This window comes from Littorina saxatilis, linkage group LG9, assembly GCF_037325665.1.
Source record: "Littorina saxatilis isolate snail1 linkage group LG9, US_GU_Lsax_2.0, whole genome shotgun sequence".
Taxonomy (NCBI): Eukaryota; Metazoa; Mollusca; class Gastropoda; order Littorinimorpha; family Littorinidae; genus Littorina; species Littorina saxatilis.
In genome coordinates, this window is record NC_090253.1 from 61,257,436 (window position 1) to 61,283,935 (window position 26,500).

General features: G+C 41.4%; 1 protein-coding gene and 1 long non-coding RNA gene across 4 annotated transcripts in view; both read right to left on the reverse strand.

Moving 5' to 3' along the window:
- LOC138976708 (protein PALS2-like) overlaps positions 1-26,500 on the reverse strand; it is a 501,736-nt gene that overhangs the window by 471,551 nt on the left and 3,685 nt on the right. The window contains exons 1-6 of one of the 2 annotated variants that reach the window (XM_070349579.1): positions 25,049-25,201; positions 24,826-24,893; positions 23,553-23,671; positions 18,264-18,419; positions 16,117-16,272; positions 15,477-15,555 (exon numbers count right to left, since the gene is read on the reverse strand). In XM_070349579.1, the coding sequence (XP_070205680.1) occupies positions 15,477-15,555; positions 16,117-16,272; positions 18,264-18,419; positions 23,553-23,671; positions 24,826-24,859 (544 nt within the window). In that variant the 5' untranslated portion in view covers positions 24,860-24,893; positions 25,049-25,201. Of the gene's footprint in view, positions 1-15,476; positions 15,556-16,116; positions 16,273-18,263; positions 18,420-23,552; positions 23,672-24,825; positions 24,894-25,048; positions 25,202-26,500 lie in introns of those variants that run through there. The other variant, XM_070349578.1, reaches the window with a different exon arrangement.
- LOC138976702 (uncharacterized) lies at positions 2,562-12,263 on the reverse strand. 2 transcript variants are annotated; one of them, XR_011459126.1, is made up of 5 exons: positions 10,792-12,263; positions 10,255-10,359; positions 8,506-8,614; positions 4,627-4,693; positions 2,562-3,560 (listed from the first exon to the last, which is right to left on the reverse strand). It is a non-coding gene; the product is annotated as an uncharacterized lncRNA (long non-coding RNA). The 2 variants fall into 2 exon arrangements; XR_011459125.1 differs by having other exon boundaries at positions 8,502-8,614.

Below are 26,500 nucleotides of genomic sequence, written 5' to 3' on the forward strand. Positions count from 1 at the left end.
TCTCAGTGCTCGTGAAGGGACATATAGAGAGAGAGAGTCGGAGAGATAAGCAGGGGCGAGACCATGGAGGCATTTGTAGGTGAGAGTGTTGATTTTGTATGTGATACGGGCAGGAACGGGCAACCAGTGGAGCTGATTTAGGAGGGGGGTGATATGGTCTCTCTTTTTCTTTCGTAAGACAAGACGGGCAGAGCTATTTTGAATGCGTTGGAGACGAGAGATAGAAGAAGAGGGAAGACCAGTCAAGAGAGAGTTACAATAGTCAAGAAGTGAGAGAATGGTGGAAGTGACCAGTTTGGCGGTAGCATCTGTGGTGAGGTACTTGCGGATAGTGGTGATGCGGCAGAGTTGGAAGTAGCAGGTGCGAGAGACAGAAGAGATGTGTTGTTTCATGGAAAGGGTGTTGTCTAGAGTGACTCCGATATTTTTGACAGCAAAAGACAGCGGGACAGAAGAGTCAGAGAGTTGAAGAGAGTACGTGGCTTTGGAGAGTTTGGATGTAGTGCCTATTAGAATGGCTTCAGTTTTGTTGCTATTGAGCTGAAGTTTGTTTTCTGTCATCCAATTCTGCACGTCAGTGATATAGTGTCAGAGATAGAGGAAAGAAGATATTCAGACTGGTCAGGGGAAGAGCTGTTGTAAAGTTGAGAGTCGTCGGCAAAAGAGTGGTGGAGAACGTTGTGTCGGTCAAAGATGTGGTCAAGAGGTTGAGTGTAGAGAGTAAATAGTACAGGCCCAAGGACTGAGCCCTGAGGGACTCCGCACTCAAGCCTGATGGGGTCAGATTTCAGTTTGTCAATCGAAACAGTCTGGTAGCGGTCGGTGAGATAAGAAGAGAACCAAGAAAGAGCTGTGCTATGGATACCAAAGGTGTGCTGAAGGCGTTGAAGGAGGATGTTGTGGTCGACTGTGTCAAAGGCCGCTGATAGATCAAGTAGGGCGACGGCAGAGATTTCAGCTTGGTCAGTGGCAAGGAGGAGATCATTAGTGATTTTGAGAAGGGCAGTTTCGGTGGAGTGGTGAGGACGATAGGCAGATTGAAGCGGAGAGAGAAGATTGTTGCAAAGAAGGTGAGAGGTCGAGTTGTTTCAGGAGTTTGGAGATGAAGGAAAGGTTTGAGACAGGGCGGTAGTTGCTGAGAGTGTTTGGGTCAAGCGATGGTTTCTTCAGTAGAGTAGAGGTTTGACAATAGCAGTCTTAAAGGAGTTGGGGACAGTGCCTGTTTGCAGAGAAGTGTTGATGATTTTGAGAATAGAAGGGAGGGGGTCAGGAAGACAGTCAGAGTAGAGTTGTGTGGAAAGAGGGTCAAGGTCACAGGTTTTCAAGGTCATTTTTTTTAGGACTTTCTCCAGGTCAGTGAGAGTGGGGGCTGAAAGTGTGTGAAGGGAGTGCCTGTAAATGCAGGAGGAGTTTCAGAGTTTTACGTTGTTTATCCCTATTCAGATGGCGTGGGTCGTGTATGACACATACTTTTTACGTTGAATCCTTAGGAAATTATGGGTCGTACACGACCCACATAATCCGGACTGTGTAGTCCAAAGCATGATCTGGTGAAGGTTAACGTACATTAACTTCAGCTATGCAGTCCGCTGATTGACACTTTTATAGGTATACAACCCACACACCCCCTTTCCCAGATCATTGGTGACCTAAAAACAGCAGTTATAGCTAGGTTCAGGACAAACCCTGGACATGAAAGTGCTTTTCATTCACAATTTAGGATGGATAATTTAAATCGGAACACATTTGTTTTACCTTCGGACAGGAAACTTTGTGGAGTGGTCATGAACAAATTTAAATTCATGCACAACTACCAAAAATGCAACCCTAAAATTAAAGAATGCTAATAACTCTACATCTGTTGACCGAATTACTTTATATTTGGAAGACATAAATATCAGCCTATGCATGACCCTTCCACAAAGTGACAATTATATAGATCAAAATGGTCTGACGTTTGTGCAATTTCAAAAAAGGTTACCGAATTCGGTGATCGACTCAACAGAACAAGGTTTGACATTGAGCGGCAGCAATACTTACCTAATCTGAACCCTCCAGACCTTAACCTTTCGGATTATCTGAATTTCCGAGTATACACAAACACCCCTTAGATCATCAGTGACCTGAAGAAAGCAGTTACAACTAGACTCAAGGCATTCCCCAAGCAAGAAAACTGTCGTCTGATTGACAATTTCGGAGGTGTAATTTGGAACACATTTTGGAGAAAAGGTACATGTCGTACCATTTTACCTACAGAGTCAAAGATGTGTAGAATGGTCATAGACGAACTAAAGTGCATGCACAACAACTATAAAAAATATTTGCCAAACTAAAATGACTGGAAAATTGTAACCCCTTTGTTGTGAAGTGACACTTCATCCATGGGAAATGCCCTGATCCTGCCTGTAATTGCTGCAACTAAGTCACTGATTGTCTAATGTTGATTAAGGTATACTATGTTATACGAATTACCCCAAAGGTAACAATTTGGAGGGCAAAAATTGGGCAAGTTCGGCTACCGCTCAATGCCAAACCTCGTACAAATGAGTCAATCCCCGAATTTGGCAACTTGTTTTTTAAATTGCACAAGAGTCAAACCATTTGATTTATAGAATTTTCACTTTGTGGAACTGTCATGCATACGCTGAAATGTATGTCCCTCAAATATGAAGTGATTCGGTCAACAGATGTAGAAGTTATTAACATTTTTGAGGGTTGCATTTTTTGGGGGTCACCCTGTATAAAGATTTTTGCTGAACTTTAATGACCCCCTTCATTGTAAGGTTACACTTGCGCAATGGCGCGCAAAATTCATCAATGACATGAACTCATTCCTCTAAGGCAAATGCCCTGATCCTGCTTAATTGTAACGGCTGCATTCAAGTCATTGATTGTCTAGAGTTGGTTAGAGGTTACTAGGTACTAACAATCTGGAGGGCTTAAAACCGGTTAGTATAGCTCAGGCTCAGTTTTCAACCTGGTAATGTTGAGCCAATCCCCAAAATAAGATTTGTTTTCCGAAATCTCACAAAAGTCAGATTCTTTTAGGCTACCATTCTTTTACCTACAAACTGGCAACTTTGTTGAGAGGTCATACATAAGCTGAAGTGAATATACACCAAATATGAACTAATATGTGATCGACAGATGTGGAATTTATTACAATGAGAATTGTTTTTATGGGTTACATTTTTGGGGTTACCCTGTACAAACTTCAGTTTTCTTTTTGAATGTTACGTGAGAGAAAATGTTCTTTCATCAAGTACAGATGAAATTCAGAAAGTAAAAATACTTAACAAATTGCTTTAAATCCAAGAGAAGGTGTGTGAAGGATTGGGGGGTTTGAATCAATAATATTAAAATTAATAAAAAGCACTGACTCGACCACGTACCATATATATTCTTACTGGTTGATGAGCCTTGAATGTGTGCAGACATGTGAAAGGTTTGTGAAGAGCAACAACTCAACTGAACCCCTGGCGCATAGGCTCTTCCTTCCTTTTGTTCAGTGAGACTCTTCCATTTGTGTGGATCAGCAGCTTTACCGGCATGCCAGGCAGCTACAAAAGATGGAGAAAAAAAATACATTAACAAGAAACAATGGAGAAAAATAAAACATTAACAAGAAACAATCAGCAGTATTATTTTCAAGGTAACATAAATGTTCTCTGAGCCTGTGCCAAAAATAATTTCTCTTTGTAAAAGCAGCAAGTTACTAATAGCACCATACCTTCATAAAGTAAACCCTTCAGAGTGATAGTACAAATAATTTCATCAGTTTTTATCAATTGGAAAGTCTTGAAAATGTTATAAGAATGCCCAAAAATGGCAAAATCAGACACTTTCACAGAGTATGAGAGTTACTTGCCTTTGGAGTTTGCTTGCACTTGCAAGAGATCTAAAGCGAGTTTCTCTGCACTGATTGTTAGATTTGAATTTAGAAAACAACCAAACTCATCGATTTTATATGGAGATTAATGTGTTCAAGCCTGTAGTTGCTAGTTTAAATGCAGTATGTTTGTATTGTTTCGTCTAGAGATGTACATTTCGTACATTAGAGCGTTCGGAACCTTTCAATCGCTAGCTCATCAACCTGTGAGCTATCGAGGATTCAGGCCCATTGTTGGGTAAGTAATTTTGGTTGTTGGTTAAGTTACCAAAAATGATTCCCCCCTCTGCTTCTTTCTCTCTGTAAATGAGTAGGGCTAGTTATTTTTCGGTAACTTACCCAACAACCAAAATCACTTACTCAACAACGCCCCCCCAAGACATTTATTTATTTATTTATTTATTTATTTACGAGGATTTATATCGCGCACATATCTCAAGGCGACTCAAGGCGCATGTTACCTATTGACATTTTCAAGACCCTGTTTTCTAAGATATTCTGGTCATAACTTATGTAAGTTTACCCCCATTGTAAGACCTGATTTTTTCAGGGTTTTGAAAATCTTAAAAGGAGGATTTCACTACCTATGACCGCCACCCCCAATCCCCAATGTTCAACGTTAAGCTTTTTGTCCACAGCCGGCCGGCCATTCGTCCGGCCAGACATACCGACTGACAGTGAATCCTAATACTAGTGGATTACTCCTTTTAACTTAAGACATGTTTTATTTTACTCACCTGAGCAATAAGATAATCAATGTGCCCTGAAGGACCTCTATCGCATTGGTACTGGTAGCTCTCTCACCTATGACGTAAGATAAGACAAACTATGAAACAGCAATATTTTGTCCGATTTATTTTACGTATGGCGAAGGCGAGTCGAATGAGCATTTGCTTTTCTTGTTGAAAAATTCTAAGGACACAGATTTTCCTCTCAAATCAATGCAATAGAGAAAACTAGAAAGACAAAGTGTGTTGAGATCTTCACTTTTATTTTTAAAAAGGATACATATATCACTATGCAATTCTAACGTTTTCAAAAATTGATATCACTGAGGGTGCCCAGGTTATGCTATCTGCATGTAGTAATTCTTTCTTTCTTTCTTTGGTGTTTAACGTCGTTTTCAACCGTTCAAGGTTATATCGCGACGGGGAAAGGGGGGAGATGGGATAGAGCCACTTGTTAATTGTTTCTTGTTCACAAAAGCACTAATCAAAAAATTGCTCCAGGGGCTTGCAACGTAGTACAATATATGACCTTACTGGGAGAATGCAAGTTTCCAGTACAAAGGACTTAACATTTCTTACATACTGCATGTAGTAATGACCTAACACCACAGGTGTAGCAGTTCTCTAGTCTGGTTGGCCCAGTTATATTTTGTTTGTTTGTTTGCTTAACGCCCAGCCGACCACGAAGGGCCATATCAGGGCGGTGCTGCTTTGACATATAACGTGCGCCACACACAAGACAGAAGTCGCAGCACAGGCTTCATGTCTCACCCAGTCACATTATTCTGACACCGAACCAACCAGTCCTAGCACTAACCCCATAATACCAGACGCCAGGCGGAGCAGCCACTAGATTGCCAATTTTAAAGTCTTAGGTATGACCCGGCCGGGGTTCGAACCCACGACCTCCCGATCACGGGGCGGACGCCTTACCACTAGGCCAACCGTGCCGGTCTCCCAGTTATATGACAGTAAGCCTACATGGTAGAGTGATGCCCTGTCAATGTCATGTTGTCTCAAACTTTAACAGAAATCCCAAACATCATAATCATCATTTCCATAACAGTTATCGTCAACAATAATGTCAGCTCTGAATAACAGTTAAGACAATGAAAAAAACAATGACCTGTATCTATGAGCTTATGAAGAGCAGCTAAGATTCTCCCAAACAAAAGGATAGATTCGTTGTATGTAAAAGCTCGGTGGTGTCAGATCAGATAGTGGTCGTGCACAGGATGCGGATGGTAACATAAATAATTTGTGTAGAGTAAAAACAATCACACCTGGCCATACATTTAAGGCTGGAGTACACTTTGGAAAGTACGTTGGAGTAGCCTCCCTTCCCGGATTTAGAACAGGTTTCGTGTCGAAACAGATTATCCACTTATTAGCCATATCCGTATGCAAAATAATGAAACAAACATTAGGAAATGGCAGACGTTTACAAATATCGACATTCTCTATCGATATATCAGTGCAATAAAAACAAGTCGCGTAAGGCGAAAATACAACATTTAGTCAAGTAGCTGTCGAACTCACAGAATGAAACTGAACGCAATGCAACGCAGCAAGACCGTATACTCGTAGCATCGTCAGTCCACCGCGCACGGCAAAGGCAGTGAAATTGACAGGAAGAGCGGGGTAGTACTTGCGCTGAGAAGGATAGCACGCTTTTCTGTACCTCTGTTTGTTTTAACTTTCTGAGCGTGTTTTTAATCCAAACATATCATATCTATATGTTTTTGGAATCAGGAACCGACAAGGAATAAGATGAAAGTGTTTTTGAATTGATTTCAAAAATTTAATTTTGATAATAATTTTTATATATTTAATTTTCAGAGCTTGGTTTTAATCCGAATATAACATATTTATATGTTTTTGGAATCAGCAAATGATGGAGAATAAGATGAACGTAAATTTGGATCGTTTTAGAAAAAAATATTTTTTTTTACAATTTTCAGATTTTTAATGACCAAAGTCATTAATTAATTTTTAAGCCACCAAGCTGAAATGCAATACCGAAGTCCGGACTTCGTCGAAGACTACTTGACCAAAATTTCAACCAATTTGGTTGAAAAATGAGAGCGTGACAGTGCCGCCTCAACTTTCACGAAAAGCCGGATATGACGTCATCAAAGACATTTATCAAAAAAATGAAAAAAACGTATGGGGATATCATACCCAGGAACTCTCATGTCAAATTTCATAAAGATCGGTCCAGTAGTTTGGTCTGAATCGCTCTACACGCACGCACGCACGCACACACGCACGCACACACACACATACACCACGACCCTCGTTTCGATTCCCCCTCGATGTTAAAACATTTAGTCAAAACTTGACAAAATGTAAAAACAATCGTTAGAACTTGCATTTACGACATGTCGTGCGTGAGAACGTGTCAGTAAACAAGCACTTGTTGCCTGGCTGACGAACCCTACGAGTCAATCTAAAACAGCCAAGTAATGGAAAGCAGTCTGCCGATAAACATAACAAACTACAGATGAAAAAGTGTGTTCATCCCTGCTCTGGATAAAAGACATCGGACTGATGACAACGTGGCAGCGTTCACGCGAAAATATTTTTTTCAGATTATCCATTCTACATTTTATTGCACGTACTTGGGGCAGATCTGAATTTCACACTAGAAGATGACAAATCGGTCTTGTGAGTTGAGAACTACATGTTCTTTGCCGACAGAAATCACGATGGGACAAGATGCAGATTGTGTTGAAGAGATGTTTGCAGATCATTGCATCTACATTTTATTGCTCAGATCAATGCACGTAGTTGGGGTAGATCTGAATTTCGCAATGGAAGACACAAATCCGTCTTGTGAGATAAGAACCACATGTTCTTGGGCGGCAGAAATCACTATGGGACAAAATGAGGATTGTGTTGAGGGGGTTAATACTGACTGACTTTAGATGAAGAGTTCCTAGACCTGGTTTTTGTAAAGAGGCATCATGATGATATCCTGGTTTTTACATTTAGACACGTTTTGACTAAATGTTTTAACAGAATGATGGGGAATCGAAACGAGGGTCGCGGTGTATGTGTGTGTGTGTGTGTTTATGTGTGTGTGTGTATGTGTGTGTGTGCGTGCGTGCGTGCGTGTAGAGCGATTCAGACCAAACTACTGGACCGATCTTTATGAAATTTTACATGAGAGTTCCTGGGATTGATATCCCCGAACGTTTTTTCTTTTTTTTTTTGATAAATGTCTTTGATGACGTCATATCCGGCTTTTCGTGAAAGTTGAGGCGGCACTGTCACGCCCTCATTTTTCAACCAAATTGGTTGAAATTTTGGTCAAGTAATCTTCGACGAAGCCCGGACTTCGGTATTGCATTTCAACGTGGTGGCTTAAAAATTAATTAATGACTTTGGTCATTAAAAATCTGAAAATTGTAAAAAAAAAAAAGTTTTATAAAACGATCCAAATTTACGTTTATCTTATTCTCCATCATTTGCTGATTCCAAAAGCATATAAATATGTTATATTCGGATTAAAAACAAGCTCTGAAAATTAAATATATAAAAATTATTATCAAAATTAAATTAATAAAAAAAAATAAAAACACATAATTTATATACATGTAACCCTCCACCACAGAATGAGTCGCATGTCACCTTTGCATGATTTTCATATTTTTACATTTATCTAAAGAGTTTTTTATTTTATGCTCTATCCAGAGGTGAAAACCGTTTTAGAAAAGAGCGAAAACTGTTTGAGTTATAAGCCTGTGACTAAGGTGACCCTCACACTGTTACCAGACACTCCCCGGACTTATATTTAAGCCTAGCGCAGAACCGCGCGAGGTGACATGTGACTCATTTCATGGTGGAGGGTCACATATAAGCTACTTCTAAAGAGAACTTACCTACATTTTTAGAGCAAAGGATGATGTTGATTCTTCACTGGCTCAGTATATAAACCCCTGTCTGCAGATCATCTGTCAACTTTGAAACAAATAGCACTGCAGACTGACCGGCACTGCAAAATAAATGTCATTTTCAGCTGCCAAACATATCAAAACAATACAAACATCCCTGTGACAACAAACACAAGTTACACCGCTTTACAATTTATTTCAGTGCCTTGTCACTGTAATAGAATTCAAAAGAAAAACACGCTGTGGATGGCACTTAAACATTTTATTGAAAAATTGCATCTATCTATATATATACGACTAGTGTCTGTGTGTGTGTGTGTGTGTGTGTGTGTTCGCGATGCACGGCCAAAGTTCTCGATGGATCTGCTTCAAATTTGGTGGGCATATTCAGGTAGACCCCGGACACAACCTGGTCGATGAGAATTTTCAACACGTGCTCTCAGTGCGCAGCGCTGAACCGATTTTGATTTTTCTGTTCATCTTCCCAGATCCATTCCCAGTAACTCTTCCTTATCTTCTCCAGTGTTTTGCGCTTATCTCCCTTCCTTCATGTGGCGTCAATCCATATTCCCGTTTCTATTTTTAGAAGGTCACTGTCGACAACGCTCATTCCATATTCCCGTTATACTATTTTTAGAAAGTCACTGTCCCGGCGAAGCCGGGTATTACTCTTCCTTATCTTCTCCAGTATTTTGCGCGTTTATCTCCCTTCCTTCGTGCGGTGCGCCGGTTTGCCGGCGTACACCCGGCAAAGCCGAGTCCCCGGCGCGGCCGGGTATTCGGCTCGACTTCTTCCCGGCGAAGCCGTACCCGGCGAAGCGGGTATTCATCTAGTATATATATATATATATGCTAACAAATGGCTCTCATTCAAATAGCCGGTGATAACCCAAAAGCATTAGGTTAAATAGAGAATACTAGTTACTACATGGCTTACTGTGTCGTACCAGATTTACACTCGTTTTTGTAAATATTGAACAGCGAGCGAAAGCGAGATGTTCACTATTTGAAAAAGCAACGAGTGTAAATCTGGTACGACACAGCAAGCCATGTAGTATTCTGTTGATCCTACATACTGTACTTGCATGTATTTGACTGAAAATGTCTTGCAGTCGAGGCAGCTAAATTGAAGATGCTTGTTTTTGAACCTCGATCTCTTCTAAAGCCTCGTGCAATCTATTACGTCAAAGCAAAGGAAGTCACTCATTGAGGGTAATTAGCGAGCACAATTTTTGTTTCTATTATGACGTTTGTCTCGGTGACTTTGGCATCATAAGCAGTGGAAAAACAGGTCCCTGCCAGACTTGCTTGACGTCACATGACCTCATTTACATGATATAAACATGTGTGATTTGAACAATTATTATCTCACGGGTGTCTCTCTCACGTATACAGTAGGATAAATGGAAATACATGTACAGAATAAAGATTCATTACACACTTGCTGTAGATAAATGAAAAGTGATACAATTTAAAAAGAACACAAGATTGAAATGTGAATACAGACTGACAAATTCATCAAATTCAGCTAGTTTCACTCAGAATCACTGCCTTTGTGGAATTACCTTAACACACTGGTACCAATAGTATTGGGAACATATTTTAACTTTTAAGGCATTATTAACATTATCAATCAATTCAGAGTTTAGTGATAGTGATACTGTTATGTTCTTGTTAAACTTAGAGCAATGAATGACCTGCACAATCATGTATAAGTTATAATGATAAAATTGAAAAGTACCTGAAGAAAAATCAGACAGCTGTGCTGTTTTGATGAATGATGAAGCAGCTCTGGTTCATCTGGAGGTGACATCATCATCACAGCAGGATCAAAAGTCCAGGACAACTGTACATAATATAAATAAAAAACCATCTGAATTGCGCTGACCATGATGTATACATGTATCACTATCAATGATTCATTTACATCAATTGAAAAAACAAACATTTTAAAGTAACTTAAAACAACTGAGTCAAATTAGCAGGAAAACATAAAATACTCACACAGATAATCAAACTTTATTTCCTCGATTATAATGATCCTGTGAATTATGAGTCAGTCACACACACACATACTTGTACAGAGTGCAACACATACATCACAATTAATTCACATTCACACGCATAAAGTGACAAGTGTGTGGAACTTTACTAGTTGTACATGCCTTGACCTTGTGACACTGACACCATCGGCAAGGGCCACTGCCAACAGCACACCGTATTCAGTTGCCTTTAGAAGCTATGCATACTTACGTTGTGAAATATGATGAATACTTACCATTCTGGTCACTGACAATTCCAAGCAAAATGTTCCCATGGTGATACTGGTCGTCATTTGCGAACATCCGCAGTTTGCATGTAGCTGGCGTCCAAAAGACAACAGTTCAGCCAGTACTTTGCCGGGATCTGTGTTGGCTTTTCGTCGGAGGTGAACACGAAGAACTTGCTCATTTCAACGCACTATACATTCACAGCATGGCCGTCAAAAACAAACAGTGGGCTTTCTACTGCCAGCAATGACTTCAGCTCCTCAGTTTCAGTCGAGAAATTAATATATATGTCATCGATGTCGCACGTTTACTTTCACAAAATAATGAGCTTACCAAAGGGAAGTCACTCACGTCGTTGGACTGGCTATTTACACAAGCAGTTGTGCAACATAGACCGTGTTCGTCGAAGCCAGGCTATCTACACAAGTGTGAAGTGAGCAATCAGCGTTCGAGCTCAGCCGATATTCGTGATTTCATGGCGTCATTTTCTGAATTATTTGTGTTGTTCAACTTGAAGCTGAATAAAAAGTGCCGTGTGTGTGTGTGTGTGTGTGTGTGTGTGTGTGTGTGTGCCGGGTGTGTGTCAGTGTCACGGTGTGTGTGTGCGTGTGTTACATGTCACTATTGCCGGGACGTCAGCCAGGCTTCTGCTAAAATAAACTGTCCAGACGGAATGCTTTCCCGCCAAGTTAAAGAGACGGTACAATCATCTAGAGAGACTAAGAAACGCGGCATGTTAAGACTGATTTTCATAATATATTTAAGCAGATTTGTGCTGACTGACACTGATTTTATCCCACAATTCATCAGTGTTAATTGAATGATCAGTCAATAGCATTCGAAAACGGAGAGTACGTGTTACGTCACTTGGCCGCAAGTGTCAGCATTTTTGTAGGGAGAGGGAGCCAGAGTGTGTGCGTGCACTGTGAAACTTGTAGGTCAAGTTTTTTGTTCATTTTATAGTATTGTTTACTTTCCAGGCTAAATTTGCAAACAGACTGCACAAATTCAAAAACCTCTCCCCACTTGTGGTTAATAGGCTGGATAATGTATGTACCCACATTAATTTATGCTTGAGGACAAAGAAAGCCACTCTCCCTACTTGTGTAAATAGCTTAGCCTTGTTGAAAACAATATATACACAATTACTTCTGTATGTATAGCCTTTGTCACAGGGACTAAAGCCGAAAATGGTATAGATTTTGCATAAATGATAATGCAAATGCAGCAAATAGACCGATGTTTACACAAATAATCAACAGTTTCACACTCTGCAAGACAAAAACTGTAATTGTTTGGGTTTTTTAAACTGGAGGATCGAAAAATCACTGAGGCTTCGCTGCCATCCCGGCCGAACGTGCCGCTATCGATCAGTTAAAAGTATCTGTGTCTTAGGTTAATAACTGATTCGAATGCACTCTCATACAAAGTCATTCAAGGGAAAACACAGCGTCATTTCACTTGTACGATATTAGTCTAAAGTACTTTTAGTCTAAATTAGATTTTTTGGGGGGTGCAGTGATCTCGCATCAAGACTTAGTAGATCTATGGGACATTTCAGTGTCAGGCGCATAAAACACATCCACAAAATAACTTGAACTGTGTTTGTTTGTATTCATGTTTTTTTTATTTAACTTTTTAACTTACCAGCAACGAAAACTCAAACATAATTTATTCTATAACACTGAATACACTTCACTGAGTCTCTCAGTCATTTATCGCACAACACAGTCCGCCACGATTCAGTAAAAAAAAAAAAACAACAGTTTTCTGGTTATACTTTTTAATTTACCAGTTCCTTTAGGAGTTCAAGTACTGAACCAATCGCTTGTCTTGTTACGTTCTTGAGCAGATCGATTGGCATGGCAACAGTTCCGGGATGCGCAGTATCGATACTCTTGAATTTCGAGTCCGACCAATGAAATTACAGAGTATCGATACTCAAAGTCTCGATACTCGCAGTATCGAGGGAAGACCAATGAAATGAACGAGTCTCGATACTCGGAGTATCGAGACTTTGAGTATCGAGACTTTGAGTATCGATACTCAGTCTCGATACTGTGGGCCTTTTGGCGCACCAGGGTGCTGTTCACACTCGAGATCAGAATTTAACCAATCGTTTTGTAGACACTCGATACTGAACTAGGGCGGCATAGCAACCATACTCGATACCACGGATTGGTTCATTTCCATACTCGATACTCGCAGTATCGAGGGAAGACCAATGAAATGAACGAGTCTCGATACTCGGAGTATCGAGACTTTAAGTCTCGATACTCCCAGTATCGAGACTCAGTCTCGATACTGTGGGCCTTTTGGCGTTCCATACAATACAGCATGACTTCCCTTCTTTGTCTCTGTTAATCTAGGGAGAAAATATCCAGCGATATTTCTCCGTAGGCCTAAAGTTCGGCCATGACCTAGGCAAAATAACTTGCGCAGCCGCAGAAACAAGAAAATGGAAATCCTTTATGAAATGATTGGGAGCCACGCAAATTTGACCTCTTGATTCTGACCATGAACCCGCTGTTGATAATCTGGAAGGTCGTACCAGAAATGCAGATTTATCTCTGGCCGATTCATAGATTCAACCTACAAACTGCGACCTCATCTGTGATCAGATGGCCAAGCAATGCGTGAAATCTTTTATTCTAAAAAGCCTTATGGCTCGTTTCGACAAGCATTAAACGGATGAAATTAACCACATGCAGTTTATTCTTCAGAAAAATGCACACACAAAATGGGTTGGGTTCGGTGATTTGTACATAAACGTCTTCCTCACGATAGATTCGCTGATTTGTCTTATGAAGCCGTCATCAACACGAACACAATGATTGCAGAAGCAAACTCTGTACCTACACGACCGAGACATAAGACTGATTATTTCACAGCTGCAATGTGAATAGAGAACACAGACGTTTTGGGAAAAGCTTACTCGCGTCAGGTCTTCACTGACAAGCTAGAAACAGACGAAAAATTCCGAACAAAAGTAAATGACGTCAAAGTCTCTTTCGCTTTGCGTGCAACTTTGTCATGACGTCTTTTTGTGACGACAGTACACGCGACAATTTGTTCGCTTCCGGTGTCATTTTAGACTGAAAAGCAACTCAAAAGAAGGAGCTAAGCCTGTGTCTTGAAACAGCTGAAACGCTCTTTTGGATTGCCGTTTCAATGTTAACCAAAAAGTTAAAGAAAAAAAACAAGGTTCAGTTGCGAACTGACAGCGGATTGAGCATTTATTCCTGTTGATGAAGGTACGATTGAAGTTTTATTCTCTCCGTCAACCAACAAGACTAGATTTGTAGCAGACGAAAAACAAAGTGTGGGTTTTTCCTGTCTTGTGAAGGCGATTATGTCGTTACAAGTTATCTGTACGTTGTGAAGACATTTCAAAACAAAATTTAGCTTTGATGCGTCACGGGATATAAGCTTATACGTTTTCATCCATGGAATAGTTTTTTTCGTCTCGGCAGGGTGAATGAATTCATGATGGACAAAACTGGCCTTGCCAAGACTGAAACAAAATATAGTTCTACAACTTCTAGGCTTGGGTTGATTGCCCATGGTGAATTTCCAATGATTTGTTTCCACATCCCATGACAAATTCTCTTTACTTTGGTCATGCCATATATACGTTACAGTTCCGTCCATCCATGGTATCGCGTGATATTTTGTCTCGACGGGGTGAAAGAATATAATGACGTCACTCGAGGCTGTCATCATATTCATTGACCCAGTCTCGACAAAATATCAGGCGATACCATGGATGGACGGAGCTGTAACTTATACATCATGTTCCATTGAAATTCCCTGACATGTAACACACAGCGATGCTAAAAAGACAATCATGTTCCATTGACATTATTCACTGACATGTAACACACAGTGATGCTAAAACACAATCACGTTCCACTGACATAATTCACTGACATGTAACACACAGTGATGCTGAAGACCCAATCATATTCCATTCAAACCAGTCATTTGAATGAATGTAATAATGCCGTTTGGCTGTGGTCATCTGGTCGTAGTTTTGTTTTTTGTTCAGATTTTTAGTAAGATTGTCTTTGGAATTCCCTGTGTACTGTCTCAACAATGAGAAGAAGTGAAGAAACTTCAAAGCGTTTCCATTGGGTTTGCTTTTCATTATCCATTTGTATCTTCTTCCCGCACTTATGGAAACTGGCGATTTTTTTAAAATGGGGGTAAATTTATCCAGGTAATGAATTCTTTCTTTCTTTCTTTATTTGGTGTTTAACGTCGTTTTCAACCATTCAAGGTTATATCGCGAAGGGGAAAGGGAAGAGATGGGATAGAGCCACTTGTCAATTGTTTCTTGTTCACAAAAGCACAAATCAAAAATTTGCTCCAGGGGCTTGCAAGTACGTAGTACACCTTACTGGGAGAATGCAAGTTTCCAGTACAAAGGACTTAACATTTCTTACATACTGCTTGACTAAAATCTTTACAAACATTGACTATATTCTATACAAGAAACACTTAACAAGGGTAAAAGGAGAAACAGAATCCGTTAGTCGCCTCTTACGACATGCTGGGGAGCATCGGGTAAATTCTTCCCCCTAACCCGCGGGGGGTCAGGTTATGAATGGAAAGTCTAAGAAAACAGGGTCTTTAAAAGGGAGGAAGTCTTAAAGGGTGGGGGGGTGGGGGGGGTTGTCCACAAACACCATACCTTGCTTATCAGCCAGGCTGCCCTGCAGGATGCGAGCGATGATCAGGTTGTTGTCTCCATCCAAGCTGACTGTGACGCCCTGCAAACACACCCACACAAACATGTCGGTCATCAAAACCCATTGACGGACACAAAGGCCTAGTGGATAGGACCCTGGCCTCCTAAGCGGAAGGTCGTGGGTTCGAATCCTGGTCGCGCCTAGTGGGTTAAGGGTGGAGATTTTTCCGATCTCCCAGGTCAACTTATGTGCAGACCTGCTAGTGGCTTATCCCCCTTCATGTGTACACGCAAGCACAAGACTAGGTGCGCACAGAAAAGATCCTGGAGCTAATTGATGGTACTCGCGCTATTGAAAAGTTATTTATTTATTATTATTATTATTGTTATCATTGTCAAGGCCTGGGGTTGCTGTCTGAGCACACAACGACAACAACAACGACAACGACAACAACAAATGTATCAATTGAAAATTGGATTTCCCTTCTATCAGCCATGTGACGTCAAAGGCCCACAAAAATTCCTATTTAAGCGGCCAGCCAAGAAACACTGACTGTCTCAATCTGTGTAAAATGTCATATTGTGGACAAAAGTACAAATAACGTATAAAACATGGACCAAGGGACCATGACACTGCACTGACCAGCGGCTGCTTGCCCTGCTTGGTGATGGTGACCAGGCGGTGATCCTCGGTGGCAAGGTCAAAGGCCGGGGGCGGGGGGGCTGCCAGGCCGTGTGACTTCAGATCTACAGACTGGTAGTTTTGCGTGGCAACGTCATCATGGGCATCCAGCAGAGCCTGAAACATTCACAACACTCATTCAGTTAGAATAACCCCCCAAAATATATTAACAGTACAGCAGAACCAACCTTCTAAAAAATAAAAATAAATGTAAGCCCCCCCCAAATTTAAGATTGCCTTCTTTTTAAGTCGCTGGTTTTCTCAGACCAATTTAACTTTGTTTTACCTTATTTTCACAAATTTGAGGAATGGGCGGTTCTGGTGAGGTTCTGCCCTCTCTTTCTTTCGGCTGGTAACTGGCGCCACCTCGTGGCAAGACTGTAGTGATATCTGCATGGTCACTAGTCATGGTTATCCATACTGCCTGGCCACACAGCCAGCCTCAGCTTATAGCCCTGCCTCTGCAGCAGTCTGCATTCAGCTATCACAGTGAACAGTCTCTTGCTTCAGTACTCTCTACTTTGTGCTTGTGTTTAACCTTACCTTTTAGTCTTATCTTCAATACAGTGTAATCATTACTATACACGCCTTCACAGTGCTGTCTATGTGTTTTGTTTTGTTTGTTTGCTTAACGCCCAGCCGACCACGAAGGGCCATATCAGGGCGGTGCTGCTTTGACATATAACGTGCGCCACACACAAGACAGAAGTCGCAGCACAGGCTTCATGTCTCACCCAGTCACATTAGTCTGACACCGGACCAACCAGTCCTAGCACTAACCCCATAATGCCAGACGCCAGGCGGAGCAGCCACTAAATTGCCAATTTTAAAGTCTTAGGTATGACCCGGCCGGGGTTCGAACCCACGACCTCCCGATCACGGGGCGGACGCCTTACCACTAGGCCAACCGTGCCGGTTGTCTATGTGTGTGAGTGTCCTACGACACATACATCATATCATTACAAAGATCAAATGAAAAGGGGAAAAAAACTTGCATTGGTCCCAAATAGCATATCGGTTTGGTAACAGTTCGTGTGTAAGTCGTGCATTTTATACGGTAAACAGACAATGGTCGGTTCTGGTGAGGTTATGCCCCTTCTTTCTTTCGGCTGGTAACTGCGCGGGGCCACCTCGCGGCAAGATCACAGGAGTTGTCTCGCGTTATCACCACAGAAGCGCTCGTTAGCAATCCAACATCAGTTTCATTGTTATCAAGCACATTCCACCATGGGGGTCAATGTATGGCTGGGCATATCATCCATACCAGATGTCTATCATACTACAAGTTCCCATCCCTGTTCATTTGGCTCTATCGATGCCTGTTTTTAACCGCTTGCTTCCCTTAATATAATAAACCGTCCATAGATCGTCGTTCTCCCGAACTAACTCCTTAGAATGTCATCGAGAATAGAGGATTTTGGGTATTTTTCATGCAATGACGTCTGCAGCGCTTTTCGGCAATTGGTCAATGCATTTTGTATCAATAATGTAGGTCACGCTTGAAATTATCGCTGCTTCATATTGCTTTCCAAACTTATACGTAGTGACTGGGAGCGTAGGGTCAGTCAAGTTATGAACTGAATTAGCCCCGAACAGTGAGATATAGAGAACAGTACACAAATACATGGTCGAAAAAAACATTCTAGAGTTGGGAGGGGAAAAAAAGGGTTGATCAAAGAATCAGAAACATTTAATTGTTGTTGTGGTTTTTTTTCAGTTTTTTTTAGGGGGGGGGGGGGGGGGGGGGCTGAACCATACCCCACCAACACCCTCACAAACTCCTTTTTTGTTCACATTTGATGGCCCGGTAGCTCAGATAGCAGAGCACTGGACTTCTGATCGGAGGGTCACGGGTTCGAATCCGGGCCACGGACGGATACGAGTCAACTTTATGTGCAGACTCAGAGACGGTATCCATGTTCCAATCCCGTGTCACCATTGTGGCACGTAAAAGACCTCGGTCATTCTGCCATAAGTGCAGGTGACTGATTACACCTAAACACGCATACACCTGGGTAGCGCAACTCTGTTGCTGCTAGCTTTCCACTGGGAGGAAGCGAACCAAATTTCCCAGCGATGGGACAATACAGCAATGAAAATGAAAATACCTGCATGTGTGGGCTCTGGAGAATGTCCATGAGCTCCGCCGCCTTTCTGTTTCTGGAGGCCTTTGGTGACACCAAGTCCAGCACATCATGATGAAAGTCTCTGGCCTGATCTTCCTCGGGATCAGATAGGTCGCCGACAGTTAGGTCATCGTACACCTACAAAAAAAGCACAATAAACCTTCTTTGTTAAATAACTCTGTCACTGCTACAGTGAACCACCCCTTTGAAGACCTCGACAAATGTGAGAAAACAAGGTCTTGTTTGTTTGTTCCTTCATGGGCTCAAACTCCCACGGCTTTTACGTGTATGACCGTTTTTACCCCGCAATTCAGGCAGCCATACGCCGCTTTCGGAGGAAGCATGCTGGGTATTTTCGTGCTTCTATAACCCATCGAACTCTGACAGTGGCCAACTGGATACAAATCCAGCGCGCTACCGACTGAGCTACATCCCCGCCCAGAAAAAGAGGGGTTAAAAAGGAGGGAGCTTAAAATGGGGGTACATTGTATGTTGAAGGCGACCATGACCAAGAAAAACAAGGGAAGTAACTGTATGTTGAAGGTGAGCATGACCAAGAAAAACAAGGGAAGTAACTGTATGTTGAAGGCGACCATGACAAAGAAAAACAGGGGAAGTAACTTTATGTTGAAGGCGACCATGACCAAGAAAAACAAGGGCAGTAACTGTATGTTGAAGGCGACCATGACCAAGAAAAACAAGGGAAGTAACTGTATGTTGAAGCTCGAAGGTGACCATGACCAAGAAAAACAAGGGAAATAACTGTATGTTGAAGGCCACCATGACCAAGAAAAACAAGGGAAGTAACTGTATGTTGGTGACCATGACCAAGAAAAACAGGGGAAGTAACTGTATGTAGAAGGCGACCATGACCAAGGAAAACAAGGGAAGTAACTGTATGTTGGTGACCATGACCAAGAAAAACAAGGGAAGTAACTGTATGTTGAAGGTGACCATGACCAAGAAAAACAAGGGAAGTAACTGTATGTTGGCCACCATGACCAAGAAAAACAAGGGAAGTAACTGTATGTTGAAGGTGACCATGACCAAGGAAAACAAGGGAAGTAACTGTATGTAGAAGGCGACTATGACCAAGGAAAACAAGGGAAGTAACTGTATGTTGAAGGCGACCATGACCAAGGAAAACAAGGGAAGTAACTGTATGTTGAAGGTGACTATGACCAAGGAAAACAAGGGAAGTAACTGTATGTTGAAGGTGACCATGACCAAGAAAAACAAGGGAAGTAACTGTATGTTGAAGGTGACCATGACCAAGAAAAACAAGGGAAGTAACTGTATGTTGAAGGTGACCATGACCAAGAAAAACAAGGGAAATAACTGTATGTTGAAGGCCACCATGACCAAGAAAAACAAGGGAAGTAACTGTATGTTGAAGGCGACCATGATCAAGGAAAACAAGGGTCGAAGGGAAGTAACTGTATGTTGAAGGTGACCATGACCAAGGAAAACAAGGGAAGTAACTGTATGTTGGTGACCATGACCAAGAAAAACAAGGGAAGTAACTGTATGTTGAAGGTGACCATGACCAAGAAAAACAGGGGAAGTAACTGGATGTTGAAGGTGACCATGACCAAGAAAAACAAGGGAAGTAACTGTATGTTGAAGGCGACCATGACCAAGGAAAACAAGGGAAGTAACTGTATGTTGAAGGCGACCATGATCAAGGAAAACAAGGGAAGTAACTGTATGTTGAAGGTGACCATGACCGAGGAAAACAAGGGAAGTAACTGTATGTTGAAGGCGACCATGATCAAGGAAAACAAGGGAAGTAACTGTATGTTGAAGGCGACCATGACCAAGAAAAAAAAGGAAGTAACTGTATGTTGAAGGTGATCATAACCAAGAAAAACAAGGGAAGTAACTGTATGTTGAAGGTGACCATGATCAAGAAAAACAAGGGAAGTAACTGTATGTTGGTGACCATGACCAAGAAAAACAAGGGAAGTAACTGTATGTTGAAGGTGACCATGACCAAGAAAAACAAGGGAAGTAACTGTATGTTGAAGGTGACCATGACCAAGAAAAACAAGGGAAGTAACTGTATGTTGAAGGTGACCATGACCAAGAAAAACAAGGGAAGTAACTGTATGTTGAAGGTGACCATGACCAAGAAAAACAAGGGAAGTAACTGTATGTTGAAGGTGACCATGACCAAGAAAAACAAGGGAAGTAACTGTATGTTGAAGGTGACCATGACCAAGAAAAACAAGGGAAGTAACTGTATGTTGAAGGTGACCATGACCAAGAAAAACAAGGGAAGTAACTGTATGTTGAAGGTGACCATGACCAAGAAAAACAAGGGAAATAACTGTATGTTGAAGGTGACCATGACCAAGAAAAACAAGGGAAATAACTGTATGTTGAAGGCCACCATGACCAAGAAAAACAAGGGAAGTAACTGTATGTTGAAGGCGACCATGACCAAGAAAAACAAGGGAAATAACTGTATGTTGAAGGTGACCATGACCAAGAAAAACAAGGGAAGTAACTGTATGTTGGTGACCATGACCAAGAAAAACAAGGGAAGTAACTGTATGTTGAAGGTGAGCATGACCAAGAAAAACAAGGGAAGTAACTGTATGTTGAAGGTGACCATAACCAAGAAAAACAAGGGAAGTAACTGTACGTTGAAGGCAATCATAACCAAGAAAAACAAGGGAAGTAACTGTATGTTGAAGGCGATCATGACCAAGAAAAACAAGGGAAGTAACTGTATGTTGAAGGCGACCATGACCAAGAAAAACAAGGGAAGTAACTGTATGTTGAAGGTGAGCATGACCAAGAAAAACAAGGGAAGTAACTGTATGTTGAAGGTGATCATGACCAAGAAAAACAAGGGAAGTAACTGTATGTTGAAGGTGACCATGACCAAGAAAAACAAGGGAAGTAACTGTATGTTGAAGGTGACCATGACCAAGAAAAACAAGGGAAATAACTGTATGTTGAAGGTGATCATGACCAAGAAAAACAAGGGAAATAACTGTATGTTGAAGGTGACCATGACCAAGAAAAACAAGGGAAATAACTGTATGTTGAAGGCCACCATGACCAAGAAAAACAAGGGAAGTAACTGTATGTTGAAGGTGACCATGACCAAGGAAAACAAGGGAAGTAACTGTATGTTGGTGACCATGACCAAGAAAAACAAGGGAAGTAGCTGTATGTTGAAGGCGACCATGACCAAGAAAAACAAGGGAAGTAACTGTATGTTGAAGGCGACCATGATCAAGGAAAACAAGGGAAGTAACTGTATGTTGAAGGCGACCATGACCAAGGAAAACAAGGGAAGTAACTGTATGTTGAAGGCGACCATGACCAAGAAAAACAAGAGAAGTAACTGTATGTTGAAGGCGACCATGACCAAGAAAAACAAGGGAAATAACTGTATGTTGAAGGTGACCATGACCAAGAAAAACAAGGGAAGTAACTGTATGTTGAAGGTGACCATGACCAAGAAAAACAAGGGAAATAACTGTATGTTGAAGGCCACCATGACCAAGAAAAACAAGGGAAGTAACTGTATGTTGGTGACCATGACCAAAAAAAACAAGGGAAGTAACTGTATGTTGAAGGTGACCATGACCAAGAAAAACAAGGGAAGTAACTGTATGTTGAAGGTGACCATGACCAAGAAAAACAAGGGAAGTAACTGTATGTTGAAGGTGACCATGACCAAGAAAAACAAGGGAAGTAACTGTATGTCGAAGGCGACCATGACCAAGAAAAACAGGGGAAGTAACTGTATGTAGAAGGCGACCATGACCAAGAAAAACAAGGGAAGTAACTGTATGTTGAAGGCGACCATGACCAAGAAAAACAGGGGAAGTAACTGTATGTAGAAGGCGACCATGACCAAGGAAAACAAGGGAAGTAACTGTATGTTGAAGGCGACCATGATCAAGGAAAACAAGGGAAGTAACTGTATGTTGAAGGCGACCATGACCAAGGAAAACAAGGGAAGTAACTGTATGTTGAAGGCGACCATGACCAAGAAAAACAAGGGAAGTAACTGTATGTTGAAGGCGACCATGACCAAGAAAAACAGGGGAAGTAACTGTATGTAGAAGGCGACCATGACCAAGAAAAACAAGGGAAGTAACTGTATGTTGAAGGTGACTATGACCAAGGAAAACAAGGGAAGTAACTGTATGTAGAAGGCGACCATGACCAAGGAAAACAAGGGAAGTAACTGTATGTTGAAGGCGACCATGACCAAGGAAAACAACGGCAGTAACTGTATGTTGAAGGTGACTATGACCAAGGAAAACAGGGGAAGTAACTGTATGTAGAAGGCGACCATGACCAAGGAAAACAAGGGAAGTAACTGTATGTTGAAGGCGACCATGACCAAGAAAAACAAGGGCAGTAACTGTATGTTGAAGGCGACCATGACCAAGGAAAACAAGGGAAGTAACTGTATGTTGAAGTGACTATGACCAAGGAAAACAAGGGAAGTAACTGTATGTTGAAGGTGAGCATGACCAAGAAAAACAAGGGAAGTAACTGTATGGTGAAGGCGACCATGACCAAGAAAAACAAGGGAAGTAACTGTATGTTGAAGGTGAGCATGACCAAGAAAAACAAGGGAAGTAACTGTATGTTGAAGGTGACCATGACCAAGAAAAACAAGGGAAGTAACTGTATGTTGAAGGTGAGCATGACCAAGAAAAACAAGGGAAGTAACTGTATGTTGAAGGTGACCATGACCAAGAAAAACAAGGGAAGTAACTGTATGTTGAAGGTGACCATGACCAAGAAAAACAAGGGAAGTAACTGTATGTTGAAGGCGACCATGACCAAGAAAAACAAGGGAAGTAACTGTTTTACAGCTGTCCTTTTCTTTGTAATCTGGTCGTGTTTTTCTTTCTTGACACAGGTTCTATTTCTGGCCTGTGCAATAGCCAACAGTGGTTTGTTTGATGCACAAACACAGGGATATTATTTTTCTTTAAAAACACATGTGGGAAGATGCAGCACAATGCTCAGAATACTAGTGTGTAGAACACCTACACCCACACAATGTCACACACACACACACACACACACATAATGCATGCAAGCACATACACAATGCACATGCAATGTATACGCACTCACACACACATTGTGACACACACACACACAGTGACTCACACTCAGTGACACATACAAGCACAAACAGACACACACACAGAGGAAGAAAAGGATTAATTCGAGTGTGAAAACAGAACATGAGCCCTATTTCCTTAGCTGCACCAAGCACACACATACCTTCAGCAAAGCCCCAAGAGCCTCGTCGTCAAAGAAGTCATCCAGAAAGTCCACATCTGTCTTTGGTGCTCCCAAATCATCAAACGTTTCGATCTCGTCATTGATTGTCTCCCATGCCGCTGCAAAATGAAATGGAGAAAATGAAATGTGTACTGAATTAATCAGAAAGCCATGTACATTTGAACTTGGGAGTTTTCATTTCATAATTATTATAATTGTTTCTGATGGAAATGTCTCAATGGTGCAGTGGAACCCCCTTTTACCCTCCAATTTAAGACTCCCACCCTTTTAAGACTCCCACCCTTTTAAGACTCCCACCCTTTTAAGACTCCCTCCCTTTTAAGACTCCCTCATTTTTAAGACTCCCTCCCTTTTAAGACTCCCTCCCTTTTAAAACTCCCACCCTTTTAAGACTCCCTCCCTTTTAAGACTCCCACCCTTTTAAGACTCCCTCCCTTTTAAGACTCCCTCCCTTTTACCCTCCAATTTAAGACTCCCACCCTTTTAAGACTCCCACCCTTTTAAGACTCCCTCCCTTGACTCCCACCCTTTTAAGACTCCCTCCCTTTTAGACTCCCTCTCTTTTAAGACTCCCACCCTTTTAAGACTCCCTCCCTTTTAGACTCCCTCTCTTTTAAGACTTCCACCCTTTTAAGACTCCCTCCCTTTTAAGACTCCCTCCCTTTTAGACTCCCTCCCTTTTAAGACTCCCACCCTTTTAAGACTCCCTCCCCTTTAAGACTCCCACCCTTTTAAGACTCCCTCCCTTTTAAGACTCCCTCCCTTTTAAGACTCCCTCCCTTTTAAGACTCCCACCCTTTCAAGACTCCCACCCTTTTAAGACTCCCACCCTTTTAAGACCTAATTTTGTCAGTGAACGCGTGACGTAAAGTCAAGAATCGACCGAGTGGAACACTCGCTGTCTGCATGCCGTGTCCCTCAAGTACGCTTCACGGGTGGATGAAGATAAAACAAAGACAGGGTGTGAGGAAGACTTCCCCTTCATAGATAATGTCAATGAGCTGACAATAACAGAGTACCTTTTCATGTATTCCGCCACCTCTCCACCTAACCCACCCCCCCTCCAGCTTTTTTTCAGGTGATCGTCCGCTGTACCCTGTTTTTTTAAAAACTTCTTCACTTAACTATTGGCAGACATTGTCACGCACCGACGGACACTCACAAAAGTGAATCATGCGCATGACCCTAACAAACACACACACGCATACACAATATTGATAAATATAGATAAGAATTTCTTTTCTGTACTCACCGACGGCACTGATTTCTTTTGTTCCTGCCGGCATTGCTTTTGGTCACTGCTTTACATCATTTTTCAAACTGCAAACATAGATAATGATTTGTACTGTACATGATCTGCATTCCCCACCATGTTTGCAAGAAACATTTGAACCCATACACACCCACTTATACAAATACATAAACACACTCACGCATTTATACACACCCACACTCATGCGTTTCAGTGCACACACCTAGGAGAGATGGTCACAGTTACTGAGTTAGGATGCATTTGTATGACCCTTTTTGGCAACACAAACACCAGCACACACAACACAATTAATGCACCAACTTAAAGCCATTATTCCCATTAACACAACAATGCACTGCTTTCAACACACACTCACACAGACACTATAGCTACCCTATCTACCACAACAACATTCCTACACTGAGACATGTCAATGCCTACCGTGTTTACTTCACCGATGTTCATGTTTACTTGACCCGTTCATGTTTTGCATACTATATTAAAGATCCCCCATGGTTCGAATTAACACAAATAAGTTCAATGTGAAGGTCATGCGTTATCAGTATCTGCACCCCCCTGACCCTCTAAGTTCAAACACTGACTTGACACATCAAACATTGCATAATCAATCGGCACAGGTCAACTAAGCTCGGACTGTTTCATGGCTAAACAGAGTATGTTCACATTTTTCTCCACAGGTGTAAAATCTCATGGACGATTACACTGACATACATAAATATATATATTTCTAACATAGTTTGGTCTGTGCAAAAGATAAACTGTCAGTAATGTTTGCCACTACATTGGGGTGTGCACGTTAAAGATCCCACGATTGACAAAAGGGTCTTTCCTGGCAAAATTGTATAGGCATGGATAAAAATGTCCACCAAAATACCCGTGTGACTTGGAATAATAGGCCGTGAAAAGTAGGATATGCGCCGAAATGGCTGCGATCTGCTGGCCGATGTGAATGCGTGATGTATTGTGTAAAAAAATTCCATCTCACACGGCATAAATAAATCCCTGCGCCTTGAATATGTGCGCGATATAAATTGCATAAAAAAAAAATATAAAAAAAAATAAAAAAATAAAAAATCCCTGCGCTTAGAACTGTACCCATGGAATACGCGTGATATAAGCCTCATATTGATTGATTGATTGACTATTGCCAGTGCCGCCTGATAGCTGTATTGTTTTTTTTTTCTTAAAGCAGGCAATCCATTCAATTTCAAGAATGAATTTCAAGGAAATAAATAACGGGGGGGGGGGGGGGGGGTGGGTCCAGGGGCTGTTGCCCCTACAAAGTGAAGCACTTTGGCCTTGTAAATTATGTAAGTGAATTTAACCCCCTCTGGTGAAAGATAAACTGTGCATGTAAAGAAAAACAGTATTTTTTCTCTCTCACATGGGTTAAACTACAAAACATGTTAGTTACAGACACATGTACAGGTTTTTTTGGTTTTTTTTTTCAAAATCGCTGAGATTTGAATTTCCTGTTAAAGACCACGACAATAAAATGCTTTATGATTGATCAATGCATAAGCAACCGCACCCAGGGATGTTGCTACAAATTCATACCTATAGGACAAATGTCCTGAGTTCTTCAGCATCAATAGGACATTTGACCGCTTTCAGAAAGTTTAATAGGACATTATGAATTTGCGCCAAACAGCTT